The 12,221-nt window shown below is 33.3% G+C and overlaps 1 protein-coding gene across 2 annotated transcripts in view; it reads left to right on the top strand.

Annotated features, from left to right (window-relative positions):
• The window catches only part of LOC310894699 (uncharacterized protein), a 364,639-nt gene that overhangs the window by 197,513 nt on the left and 154,905 nt on the right, over nucleotides 1–12,221 (top strand). The window contains exon 6 of one of the 2 annotated variants that reach the window (XR_014580105.1): nucleotides 7,801–7,924. Coding sequence is in view for 1 of the 2 variants with exons in the window: in XM_083825146.1 (XP_083681272.1) it covers nucleotides 7,801–7,832 (32 nt within the window). In the remaining variant the exon portion in view is untranslated. Of the gene's footprint in view, nucleotides 1–7,800 lie in introns of those variants that run through there. The other variant, XM_083825146.1, reaches the window with a different exon arrangement.

Below are 12,221 nucleotides of genomic sequence, written 5' to 3'. Positions count from 1 at the left end.
CTTAAAGGTAAAGATTTCTTATCTTTATTTATGTATAAAGTAATTACCTCCACATTCCTTTAACATATAACTGTGATTTTATTTTATTTTATTTTATTTTATTTTATTTTATTTTATTTTATTTTATTTTATTTTATTTTATTTTATATTTTATTTTATTTTATTTTATTATTTTATTTTATTATTTTATTTTATTTATTTTATTTTTATACTTTTACGCCAATTGATATAATAACATTTGTTGTACATGGAAACTCAAACCGGTCTGGAGACAACACTGACATTTCTGTATGACTAATGTATTTAAACAAAAGATACTGAGATATGTAATCAAATACTACAACATATTATTGTAAAGACTAGAATGAGAAAAATATAAATCTCACAATAATATTAAAATAATAATTAACTTAAGATAAATTCAACACTGATTTAACTTGCTGTTGGTACTGACTTGCTGTAGTTGCCTTACACAGGTACACTTAGTTGTGCTCCTCCATATTCTGTGTACTGTGCTGAACTGATGACGTTTAGACTACTTGTGCACATATGAACCTATTTAATTAATTGAATTAATAATAATTGACAAATCCGTTGACTTCATTAAATTCCTTTTCTTAAAAGGGTTTCTCAAATTTATATTGATGTTTTGCTATTTACTAAATAAAACAATTTAAGATGAAATTCCATAAGCTATTCATTTGCTTAGATCTGTCAGAAAAAAATGCATATTTCTATCAATTTTATATATAAATATAAAATATATATATACAAAAAAGTCATGTGGTTTAAAGTTTACATACAGTGAAGACTGCCTAGCAGCACATTCAAGCCATAACAAAACCAGCATTTCTCTAAAGTAAGAAGCTTAGTGCATAATACAGGATTCCTTCAATGTCCATAAAATGAATGATCCCATTTATGATATTTGGCTGCCTTTCCTGATGAAGTCTATGGATCATTCACCTTGAAGCTGAAGTTAATGAGGTTGGATTGACCTTTGTTCTCATAATTAAAATACAATTGCACAGTTTGCTTTTAAGTGTTCTGTTGAAACAGGTCTCCTTGGCAATCATAACTTCAATGGAGACCCTTCTTTGACAACCTAAACATAAGATATTTAACGTTTTTGAATATTGCTTCCACAGCTCTGTTTCCAAAATATGACTTTCATATGCTAATAATTAAATATGGACTTGAGGCCAAAACTGTGCTAGGTTATAAAACAATTCCTTCTAAATGGAAGAGGGTATTGTAAAGACGTGGCTACCATATTCTAGTTGGCTTGGGATTCTCAAAGGCAATTATTTTCTGCAAGTTAAAAGGACACCATTTTCATGTTTGCAATTAATGAACTACAGTGAAAGCAATACCTTATTGTTATTGGTGATAAAAGAATGGAGTCCAGCTATTAGTGTCTGGCTAGATTTACATTGTTTTAGCAGCAAGAGAAAGTAATGATATTATAAAGGAAGGCTACTGAATGCTCTAACTTAATTCAAATGGAAGTTATCATAAAATAATAGTTACTTATGAAACACTGATCTTGGTGGGTTCAGTTTTTATCTAAAGATTTGCATCATTTAGAGAATTGCAGATTTAAGAGAATTTGCATGTCTAATTATGGGATTTAACCTGCATTAAAAAATTTAGCTGTTCCAAAGCATATACTATAATCGTTTAATGACTGCAGTTATTGGTGTTGTAGAGGCATTACTGAAAGTGAATTTTGGAACATTCTGTATTCTCTTTTTGCAATGCAATTGTTCATGCCACAAATACTGGCTCTGGGTTTCCAGGGCACTGAGACGGAAATCTAAAGGTCTGAAAAGAAGTATTTTGATAAGCTATTTTCTCACTTCTGTTTTATTTACTTGTTTATTTTCTGTTCAAAGTCTACCAGGTTAGGCTTAGTCATATTACTGTTGTCAAAGACACATGAAACTTCTTAATACCAGCTCCTCATCATAGTATCAATGAGTGCTGTTTTACTAAACAACATCACAACAGATGTTTTCACACCATGACAACCAGAAAGTGATGAATTTGATCTGTTATATATTCTTTTTTTTTTTTTTTTTGGCTTTTAAAGCACGATGAACAACTTCCTGTCTTTGAATTAATGTCTCTGATGCAAACCGGATCATTTAGCAAACTGCCAAATAACTGAGAATTCAGGAGCAATTCTGTGTGTAGCCATGTATTGCTAAGGATTTTATATGAAAATTTCTTTAACCCCATGACCGTCTTCACACTGTAAACCTGAGGCTATTGTATACATAAACATACAATGCTTACAAAATGTTATTTTAACATTCTTAACTCTGTCATCTCTGTTTACATCTCCACTTAGATCTTTGCACATTGAAAATTTTTCCTGTCCTTATTTTATCACTTACAAATTGCATAGAATAACAGGAGAGAACAGTGAGTTCAGGAAGCCAACAGCATGGTTTTAGGACATATACTTTTCCCCATCTCTGCACTTATAAATAAGAAGCTTTATTCTATTGTTTTGCCTCAGTGGCAATTTTGAGGATTGGTTATCAAAGGAATTTGTAGCAAAGGAAATTTCAGTGTTTCCCTTGTTATGAAAACAAGAATTGTTATTCAGGAGATGGAAGGAATTACAGCCGGACAATTTAGCAGTATACTGTCATTATGTATAGAACAATAATATAATGGATTTCTGACAGGTTCTGTGTAAAACACTTGTGAGAAAGATTGCTAAAACATCCATGTGAAACAGGTAGAATGTGACTGGATGGTAAAAGAGGCTACAAAAGGCAGAAATCACAACTACAAAACTACTTTTTTTTTTTTTTCAGTTGATACGTAATTGTTCTCAGCAAATTCTTCAACAGGTGTATATAACTATAGTGGTTCTGCTCTTTCCATTACCATCTGCCACCATCTTCATATACTCATGGAAAGAGAAGTGAAAATCCTGTAAAACAAGTAATGTGAGGGCAATACCTTACTGATTTGTATGAAATTTTTCATTTGTTAAAGGAAAGCTGTATTGTAATCATTACAGAGCATACAGACAATAATCTGTGTTTGCTATACTTTGTCTGAGCTTTTATGATTATTGTGAAAACAATCATAAATCACAAATTTTTTTTTACTTTTTTTTTTTTTTCCTTGCATTAGTTACACAGTAACAAGTGTTACAGTGGCACAGCTTGTCTGTTTCCCAGGTGACAGTTCTTCACGTCATCTAGAGGAAAAGACAGTGATGCCTCTACAGTAAAATCAGCGGAGCTGAAAGCATTTTAGCAAATTTTACCTTTAAAAGTTAGCATTAATATGATATTTAAAGTAGCCTTGAAAAATACCATCCTCAGCATAAAATGTGAGTTATCTGAGCTCATGTAAAGGAAAGATTCTCCTTGGAACAGCCTTCTCCTGTAATGATCAGGCCACAAGAATGTGATCTTTGGCCAAAAGATCAGGCCAAAATACAAGTGATACAAAATCGGCATCACTAGAAAAAACAAAAGTCCTGACATCACTCCAACATGTACATAGGAGTGGAAATTTAGGAAAGTAAAGTTGATGTTACTCAGGTTGCAAATTTGGAAAAAATTTGTAATGAATCTAAATTATGTGAAGTTCAAGTGTGGCTGTCATAGCAGGAAATATTCTTAGTTCATTTTAGATCTGATAGATTTATATAATAGGCTTAAAGTGTGCACTAACTATTTATTCTCAGTTCCTGCCTTCAGTTCATTAGACTTAGCTTCATTATTTTCATATGTAAATAGGCTCTATTGGAGAAGAGGACCAACAAGAAGGAGCTTTGTATTGCTCTCTTCATGAAAGAGCACTTTTAATGAAAGTAGTGAGCATCACTGGAAGACAATCTCAGCACTGTATTTTGAGAGCTGTACAGGCATACCAGCTCTTGATATGCAGTTGTAGTTAATGTTTTGTAATAAGAGACATAGAATAAGAATAATAGAACATTATATCTTCAAATTTAGATCTAAGACAGTTATGGGAACGCAAATGTAGCTCTAAGACAGCCTGTCCGGGTCCCTCTGGATGGCAGCACAACCCTCTGTTGTGTCAGCCAGACATTCCAGTTTTGTGTCATCTAATACTTTTGTATTGCCTGACAAAAAATGAACAGAACTCTTAAAATTCATTGAAAACTAAAGCACTACAAGGATGCTTAGCATTCTTTCATGTCTTTTTGTGCTGCTCTAACTCAGGTAAAGGGCAATAACTTTAGTATGATCTTATACATAAGAACTGTAATCTTCATTACAATTACATACATTATATTATTTCAATGATTTGGAATCTCTATGATATGCAGACAAAAAACCCTGATGAATACCAAAATAAATACGTAACGAGATCATATACTTGAACCAATAAACAAGACTATTGCAGCATGCGATCCAGTTTATTGTGTACATAAACAATAATATTGGCAAATGAATTGCTGAGTAAGTAAACTATTAGGAACCATTTGAGATGGTTTTGCTTTTTATTTTTTTGTCTGTTTTTATTTTATGTGAGCGTGATACATTTTTTTTTCTAAAATTGTTTAAAATCCTTCCTAGAGTGGCCTGCTGTGATGTCCAACTGGCTAAGTGATTTCTGTTACTATACCAAACAGTATGATGACATTTAGACAGGAAGAAGGAGCTGTGTGCCAGTGTTATTTTACTCCCTCCTGGAGCCTCACAAAATGTCATTTGTGTCATACTGGGTGCTGTTTATTTTACAATAAGAGACATTTACAGATTTGACTCCTAAAGCACTTTGAGACAGCTTACTAAAGAGGCACAAACAAAAAATAAATAGAAGAATTGCATGATTTTAATGAATCATCAACAGTTTCAAACAGGTGCAGAACCACCCTGTTTGTATTTCCTAAGATTACAGAAGTCTGTCTCAGAGTACGAGATGTTTTTCTATGGCTTGGTGTGTGGTTTCACAACAAAGTAAAGCAGATCTAAGACAGGATGCTTACTAAAAGGGCCATCTTAGCTGCATGCTGCTGCTGCTCTCCCTGCATTTGCTCAAGTGATTGTGTGTAGTAGGGTTGAACGGTAACTCTTCAACAGTAAAAATAATTTAGTTCTCAGTGGGAGCAATGAGTATATTCAGCTTCCTAGGTGGCTGTAGAATACTTCTGTCTATCCAGCAGTCATACCCCAAGGATACATCCTAAGCACTGTCATATATTTTTTGTAAGCATACCTGTAGCAACAGCCAGGAAAAGCAGCGTGGGTGTGTGGAGGGGGGTTGTTTGTTTTTTTTTGGTCTGGTTTTGGTTTGGATTTCTTTTATTGCCTTATTTTCACTAAGAAATATATTTTTCATGTGAAGCATACTGTGCTCCATAAAGATTTCAACTGGGAAAAGATTAAACTGGAAGAGCTGATAGACTTGGCCACCTTATTTATTTATTTATTACTCATTTTTCCTATGTGACAGTATGACTGTTTACGTCCAAACAACAGCACAACACGATCTAATTCAGTCAGTAAGTCTCTGCAACTCAGGAGGTGTTGTTTTGCTTCATTATAAGCCATACAGTTTGTAACAAGACTTCTGCTGTTTTTACCATCCTATGGAAGTGAGCAAAGAATGATAACCCCTGCCAAAGGATTCTTGGCCTTTCAGGAACCTCTTATAGAAATACTTTAATAGAGAGTAAAATTCAACATTCTCCATCTGTTCACAGCTGATTTTAGGTATAGAAATTACTATGACTATCTCACCGAGATTACTTTTTTTTTTTTTTTTACTTTTTACTTTTATTATTATTATTATTATTTACTTTTTTAAGCTAACTGATCACTTAGTTTCAAAATGAGATTGTGATGTTACACATCCGTGTCTTTCTAGGACAATTCAGAGAAGCCATATTACCAATGTGTTCTCTTTGTGTTTGCATTATTAGTTATTGAGGAGTGTTGCTTAGCACCATGTAGAGGTGAAGGCATTTAATTCAAAGCATTTTAAAAAATAAAACAATTTACATCAGTGTTTGTGGTAAGCACACTGATGGACTGAAAATAACAAGAAGACAAGTATGGTTGTACTGGTGTGAATGTGAAAAGGGAGAGAGTTACATAAAATGATTTGGTACAAATATACTTTGAAGATTTACAGATGGCACTGATTGCAACTCTCTTGTCTTCCAGCCATTCTTATTCCACTTTATGGTCAGCTGGAAGCATGATTTAATTGACCTAAGATATAGTATTCCTAATTGCTTATTGAGGAAATATGCTTACATTTAAAAGCCTTATTTTTTTCACCATGTGTCCTAAGAGAACTACCTCCACATCAGGATCATTTCACTACTCCATATTCACTGACTTTTGCCCTTCGAAGGCGTTATCATTTTGAGCATCATGGCTGGACCAACAGACTGCTTCTTCAATTTACAAACCTGAGCTGTAATTCACTACAAACCTATAATGTCTTTAAAAATCCATGATGTCTCTTAACAGATATATGCCCTGTGATTTACTCATGAAAATTTAATCATGTGTAGCCGTGTTCTGTTGCAAAATACATACTGCACAGTTGTAATGGGGTTTGAAAATACCTGACTGTTGATTTTCTACTGGAAGAGCATTAATACTGTCAGAATGATGTTCCAGCAGCCAGCATTTTGCATTGTAATAGCCACAGTTCTTAAGAGGCATTCAGTGGGACAAGTGTTCATAGTTGTTTAATTTTACTAAGGAATAATGTACTTTTAACTGACTAGCTTTATTCTCTAAATAAGAAGGAAAAGATAAATTTCTGCCTCTTTATTCATGTATTTATTTCTATCTATTTAATATATACTATGTAGTCAGTTACTTTATGTAAATAATATTGTAAACATTATCTGTAATGAGCATTTTCTGTTTCTATCAAATTCTATTCCATTTGATTATTTCAAATAGAAATCTTGCTTAAGCTGGGGAAGAAAAAGATGACATTATACAAAACTACACCAAAATTCCCACTCTCAATTCATGGTCCGAAGAAATAGTTTGAGATAGTTAAAATATTTGAATGAATACAGTGTCCTGGTTTTGTCTGGAATAGAGTTTATTTTCTTTATAGAGGCTCATATCATGCTATGTTTTGAATACCTAATGAAAACAATGCCGATAACACACTGACTTTTTAGTTGTTGTAGAGCTGTGCTTACACTGAGCTGAGGACTTTTCTGCTTCTCATGCTGCCTTACCAGGGAGGAGCAGGGCTGCACAAGGAGCTGGGAGGGGACACAGCTGGCCCCAGTTGACCAAAGGGATATTCCATACCATATGGCATCATGCTCAGCAATAAAACCTGGAGAAGAGAAGGAAGAAGGGGGTTGATGTTGGGTGTGATGGTGTTTCTCTACCCAAGAAAGTATTATGTGTGGTGAATGTATTCCTTTTCTTTGCTTGTGCACACAGCTTCTGTTTTACGAAGTAAGCTGTTTTTATCTCAGCCCACGAATTCTCACACTTTTACCTTTCCAATTCTCTCTCTTATCCCACCGTGGAGAGAGTGAGTGAGTGGTTGTGTGGTGCTTAGCTGCCTGCCAAGGTTAAAACACAAAGTACAGTCATAATTATTTATATGGTTATATATGTAAAATTGTGGGTACAAACCAAGCATGCCTATTTTCATGTGGATCTTGGTACATCCCCTTATTCTTAACAAACAGATTGCTCTATAGTTGCATAGAGTCACTATTATCTTCACTTTGCCACTGTAGAAATTTGAACAGTCGGATGAATTTGTGAGTTTCACCACTGCTAACCCTCACTTTTTTCTTCTTTCCAGCTGTGTTCTGCTCTCACTCATCACTGACTTGAGAGCAGCCTGCTGTTGGAGTAATAAAGAGGTTATCTCAGAAAACAGACCCCTCTGAAGACAGGTGGGCAACCTGAAAGCAAGGATAACAGCACTGTGTTTGTGGAGATTCTTTAACTGGCAGGTATGGGAAAAGACTTCCAACTTCAGTGGCCTTGATCTGTCTTTATATCTGAAAAACAGGGAAATATGAGCATCACTGAGCATAAAATGCCTCTAAGAACTGTTTTAGTTTCAGTGAGGATGAAAATCTGTCTGTGAAATCCATCACAAGATTATTGATAAACCTGAACACTAGGCTATCCTTGCAGCAAATGAAGAAAGGTGAGTTCTTCAATCACTAAGTATAAAGCAAGTAAATTAGAATTTTGTTTTCAAGCAGGCCCTTCAGGAACCTGTCTTTTCTATTAAAACAAATGATATCTTAATATCTAAACTTCTGTCTCATTGTTCAGAATGTTCAGAGATGCAGCTTTAAGATTCTATTTGTGTTATATCCACAAATTACTGGATTGATTTTTCTCTCCTTCATAATTCTCAATCTCAGAAACATAAATTCAGATAACTATGTTGATATTTTTTTTTCATTTTTTTCCACACTAAGAATATAACAGCAACAGTAACAATAATAATAATTCTGGGTGGGGGTGTATATGCAAGTTACATATCTTACCCATGTTCTGTGTAAATACATGTGTTTAAAATTTTCCAGCATTGCATTATGCATTTTGCCTATATTAAAAGGCTGATGAAGTCTCCTGTATTGAGATACTCTACTTTGATTTAAATGTACTTCTTGGGAGTAGAAATCACTAAGAAAAACAGTTAGATTAGATCTGCCTGCAGATTCTTCTCATCTGAGTTTGTCATAAATGACAATAGGTGTTCTAAGGTTTTTATTTTAATTGACAAAACAGTATATTGGGGCATCTGATATCACATTTATTCCTTGTGAATGCTTCTAAGATTAGCAATCAAAGTATTACTGCAAAAAATTCTCATCTTATATTTCTGTTGACTGAAAGAGAATATGAATCCAAATGAATCTCTCGCATTTCAAGAATCAAAAGGTGTCACAGAAAGTATCTGCAGTGCTGAAGTGAGAGGAGGAATACTGTGTATGCAATGTTTTTCACTGGCTAACAGCTATCTAAAAGATGAAGTTTATTTCTGTGACAGTTCCTAAGTAATTTTATATTCAGCCTCTAATAGACTGATATTGATTTCTGCAGTGTTCAGCTTTAGAATCAGAAAGCATGAGTCAGACAGAAAATAAGATGGATGTGTACATTTTGCTGAAATACAAGAATTCAGTAGTCACCAGAGATAGGAAGGCTTAGAATATGAGAGATAGTTGCCTTCACTGTAGGGTAATCTGGCCTCCATTGCATTTTTAGATTTCAACCAGATGGTGTAATTGTTGCTTGCCTATAATCACAAAGAGATTGTTGTGTTTATACTGAGAACAAATGTCCTTTACTAAAAGGGAAAAAGAAACTGAAATGAACATAGGGTCATTCAAATTCTTTAAAGATGTGTTATTCGAAGTTCTAAATGTATCATCTATGCTATGAGATATACCAACAAGTGACTTGTTGATATTCCATATTTTTTCTTTTTTTCCTTTAATGATACAGGAGAAATATAGGTTTAGCAAAATTTTTATACTTCTTGTCACTTTGCCAGAGATACAATGAAATGGATATTAAAAGATTCAAGAGATAAACAGTAAAAATTCAGGGTATAGAAGTAGAATTCCCCAATTCTTGATGGGAATGACTGTACAACATGGAAGTCTTTGACAGTTTTTACAATCTAGTTGTAATATTTACTTTTCTTAAATCATTTGTTACGTGTTGCATTGTACTCTTTGTCACACAACTATTTATGTATACACACTATATATATGTGGTATTTATGTATCTATATATATGAAGTACACACAGATTTTTTCTTTTTTTTTTTTTTTTGTCCTTAAATTCTTCATATCAAATGCTTAAATGTTATTTTTAACAGGTTCCAACTCTTAAACAAGATATGTTAACAGTGGTATGCAAGCATTACATTTTCACACAATACTGAGAAATTCATCAGCATTGCATTAAGCAATCTTATTTTCAAAATTCCTCCCTGTATCTGTGAGAAAACTGGTTAAGAGTCCCTAATGTTGACAGGTTTTTTTCGTTTTCTTTTCTTTTTTAAAGTGTGTGTGTGATGTTTTTGTCCTTGGCAAAGTTAAAGCAGATCTTTATCTTACTCCTAAAATCATCATGAACTTTACACTACTGAAAACAAAACAAAACAAAAAACAACAACAAAAAACACCCTAAAACAACAAAAAAATATATAGTTTTTGCCTTCTTATGAAGATATCACTGTTTTTTCAGATCATCAGTTAGTCTAAAAAATAAACTTAAATTTAATAAGAAATTCTCTCAGAAGATTTAAACAAAAACTTTGAGGTCTCTAAAACTTCACCAAACTGAGTGTGAAGTTATTTATTCATAGATAGTTATTCATCTTTTTTTATTTTTTATTTTCCATATTCTGTCCTTAAAATGAAGAATTCAGCCTCAGTCAAAATTAATATGAGTTAAATATAAGCAGGTATAAAAGGCATGCATATCTATCTACATTTATACAGATAACTCGTATGCATGGAGAGTTATATATGTCATGGAGAATCCAGAATTTCTAATAAAATTTAGTTTTGGGGTAGCAACAGAATTCACGTTCATTCCTGCTAAATTGTGATACCGAATTGATGCTTATTAGGTCTTTAGCTTCATAGTAGATTTGCTTAACATTTCAATTGGCATTGAAAAGTTAAGCAACTCAGTGAGTGTGTGTTAGGTAACTTGTCCAAGACAATTAGATATCAATATGCTGTTTTAATAATTTCTCAAGTTAATCTATTTTCCAAACTGCTAGACTGACTAAACCTCTGCATCAGAGGATAGAGAAATTCTGATGCAGTGAGACTTGGTAAGGTCAAATTTATCCTGCAGTGCATTTAAGATAGCTATTAATTTCCATTATAGCTATCTATATAATGGAATGTTCCTGTACTCTTCCATTGTACAATTTTGTGCCCATATAGTAAGAAACTTATTGAGGAGCATTCAGGTAGGTGAATGTAGAGTAGGAACTCAATTTTTTTTTTTTTTTAATTGGGAATTGTCGTGTTCCTGAACAACTATTTCACTTTAAAGTTCCAGTAATGTAAATAATAGGGCTAAATCCAGTGTGATGACTGGGGCATTTTGGACTTTAGATCAGATGAACAAGCATATTTTATTCAAACACTAAGTTTGTGTCTTATTTGAGTGGACCTTTGAATGTTACTTTGTCCATGCCTGTGGGCAGAAGCTTCAGGTAAAAGGAATCTCCTATCTTGGAACATGACCACAATTATTCCAGGAGACAAGTGTGCAAGTGCTATACCAAAATACCACCAGAGTTTAAAGAATGATGGTAAATAGCACTTGTGGAATATTCTAGCCTGTCATAATTTGTCTGAAACACAGAAAGAATCACAAACCTGAACTGAAACCAAAAATCCTCTTTTAAGGTATAATAAATAATTCAGGCTCTGGGTTGCAGTAAAAGTGTTTAACGTTGCTGATAAGATCAAACTTTGGTATTCAGAAGCATTTTTTTTTTTGTCAGCACTAACAGTGCACTGTCTAACTTATATGCCACCTAAGACTTCATCCACTTCACAGGTGTTTTCAGGAAGATAACAAAATTTTCATTTTAAGTGAAATTAAGGCAATATAGAGTGAGAGCACTGAATTGGGACTTGTAAGATACAGGTTCAGCTCCTGGTGCACTGCAATACCTTAATGCAAGTAAATGAGTTTATATATTGCTTTTCTTCAGTAAAGATAATATATCCCTATCTTGCTATCTTTAAAATGCAATACATGATCACAAATTGTTCCTTTATAGCAAATAATGCTAATTTTCTCTTCCCCATCTAAATTCTAGACTTTGATTACACAGACAAGGGTGAGGGAATAATATCCATAGATCTGTTTAGGTAAGTCAGAAGATTTTTTTAAATTAATCATCCCAACTGGTGACATTAATATTGAACTAACCAGCTTGAAGAGTTGGATCAATATCTTATTTGGTTTACTATAGTCAACTTGTATATGAATCTAAAGAGCTAAAATCTCTTATTTCATTTGCAGTTTCTAAAAAGATAATATGCTTGAAGTGAAGAGGCAGACCTGGGACTTTGATCATGTCTGTTTTTTCATTTTTCAGCTGAAAGTCAGGAGTCTGTTGTGTTCAGACAAATTATACTTTATTTCAAGTAGTATTAGTATGATTTCTCCACATGTACTATTAACTATAAATTCACATCACTTTGCATTGTGTTAATT

The sequence above is a fragment of the Anser anser genome, assembly GCF_964211835.1.
Source record: "Anser anser genome assembly, chromosome: 2".
Taxonomy (NCBI): Eukaryota; Metazoa; Chordata; class Aves; order Anseriformes; family Anatidae; genus Anser; species Anser anser.
The sequence above is the reverse complement of the archived record's forward strand: the minus strand, read 5'-3'. Positions and strand labels throughout refer to the sequence as shown.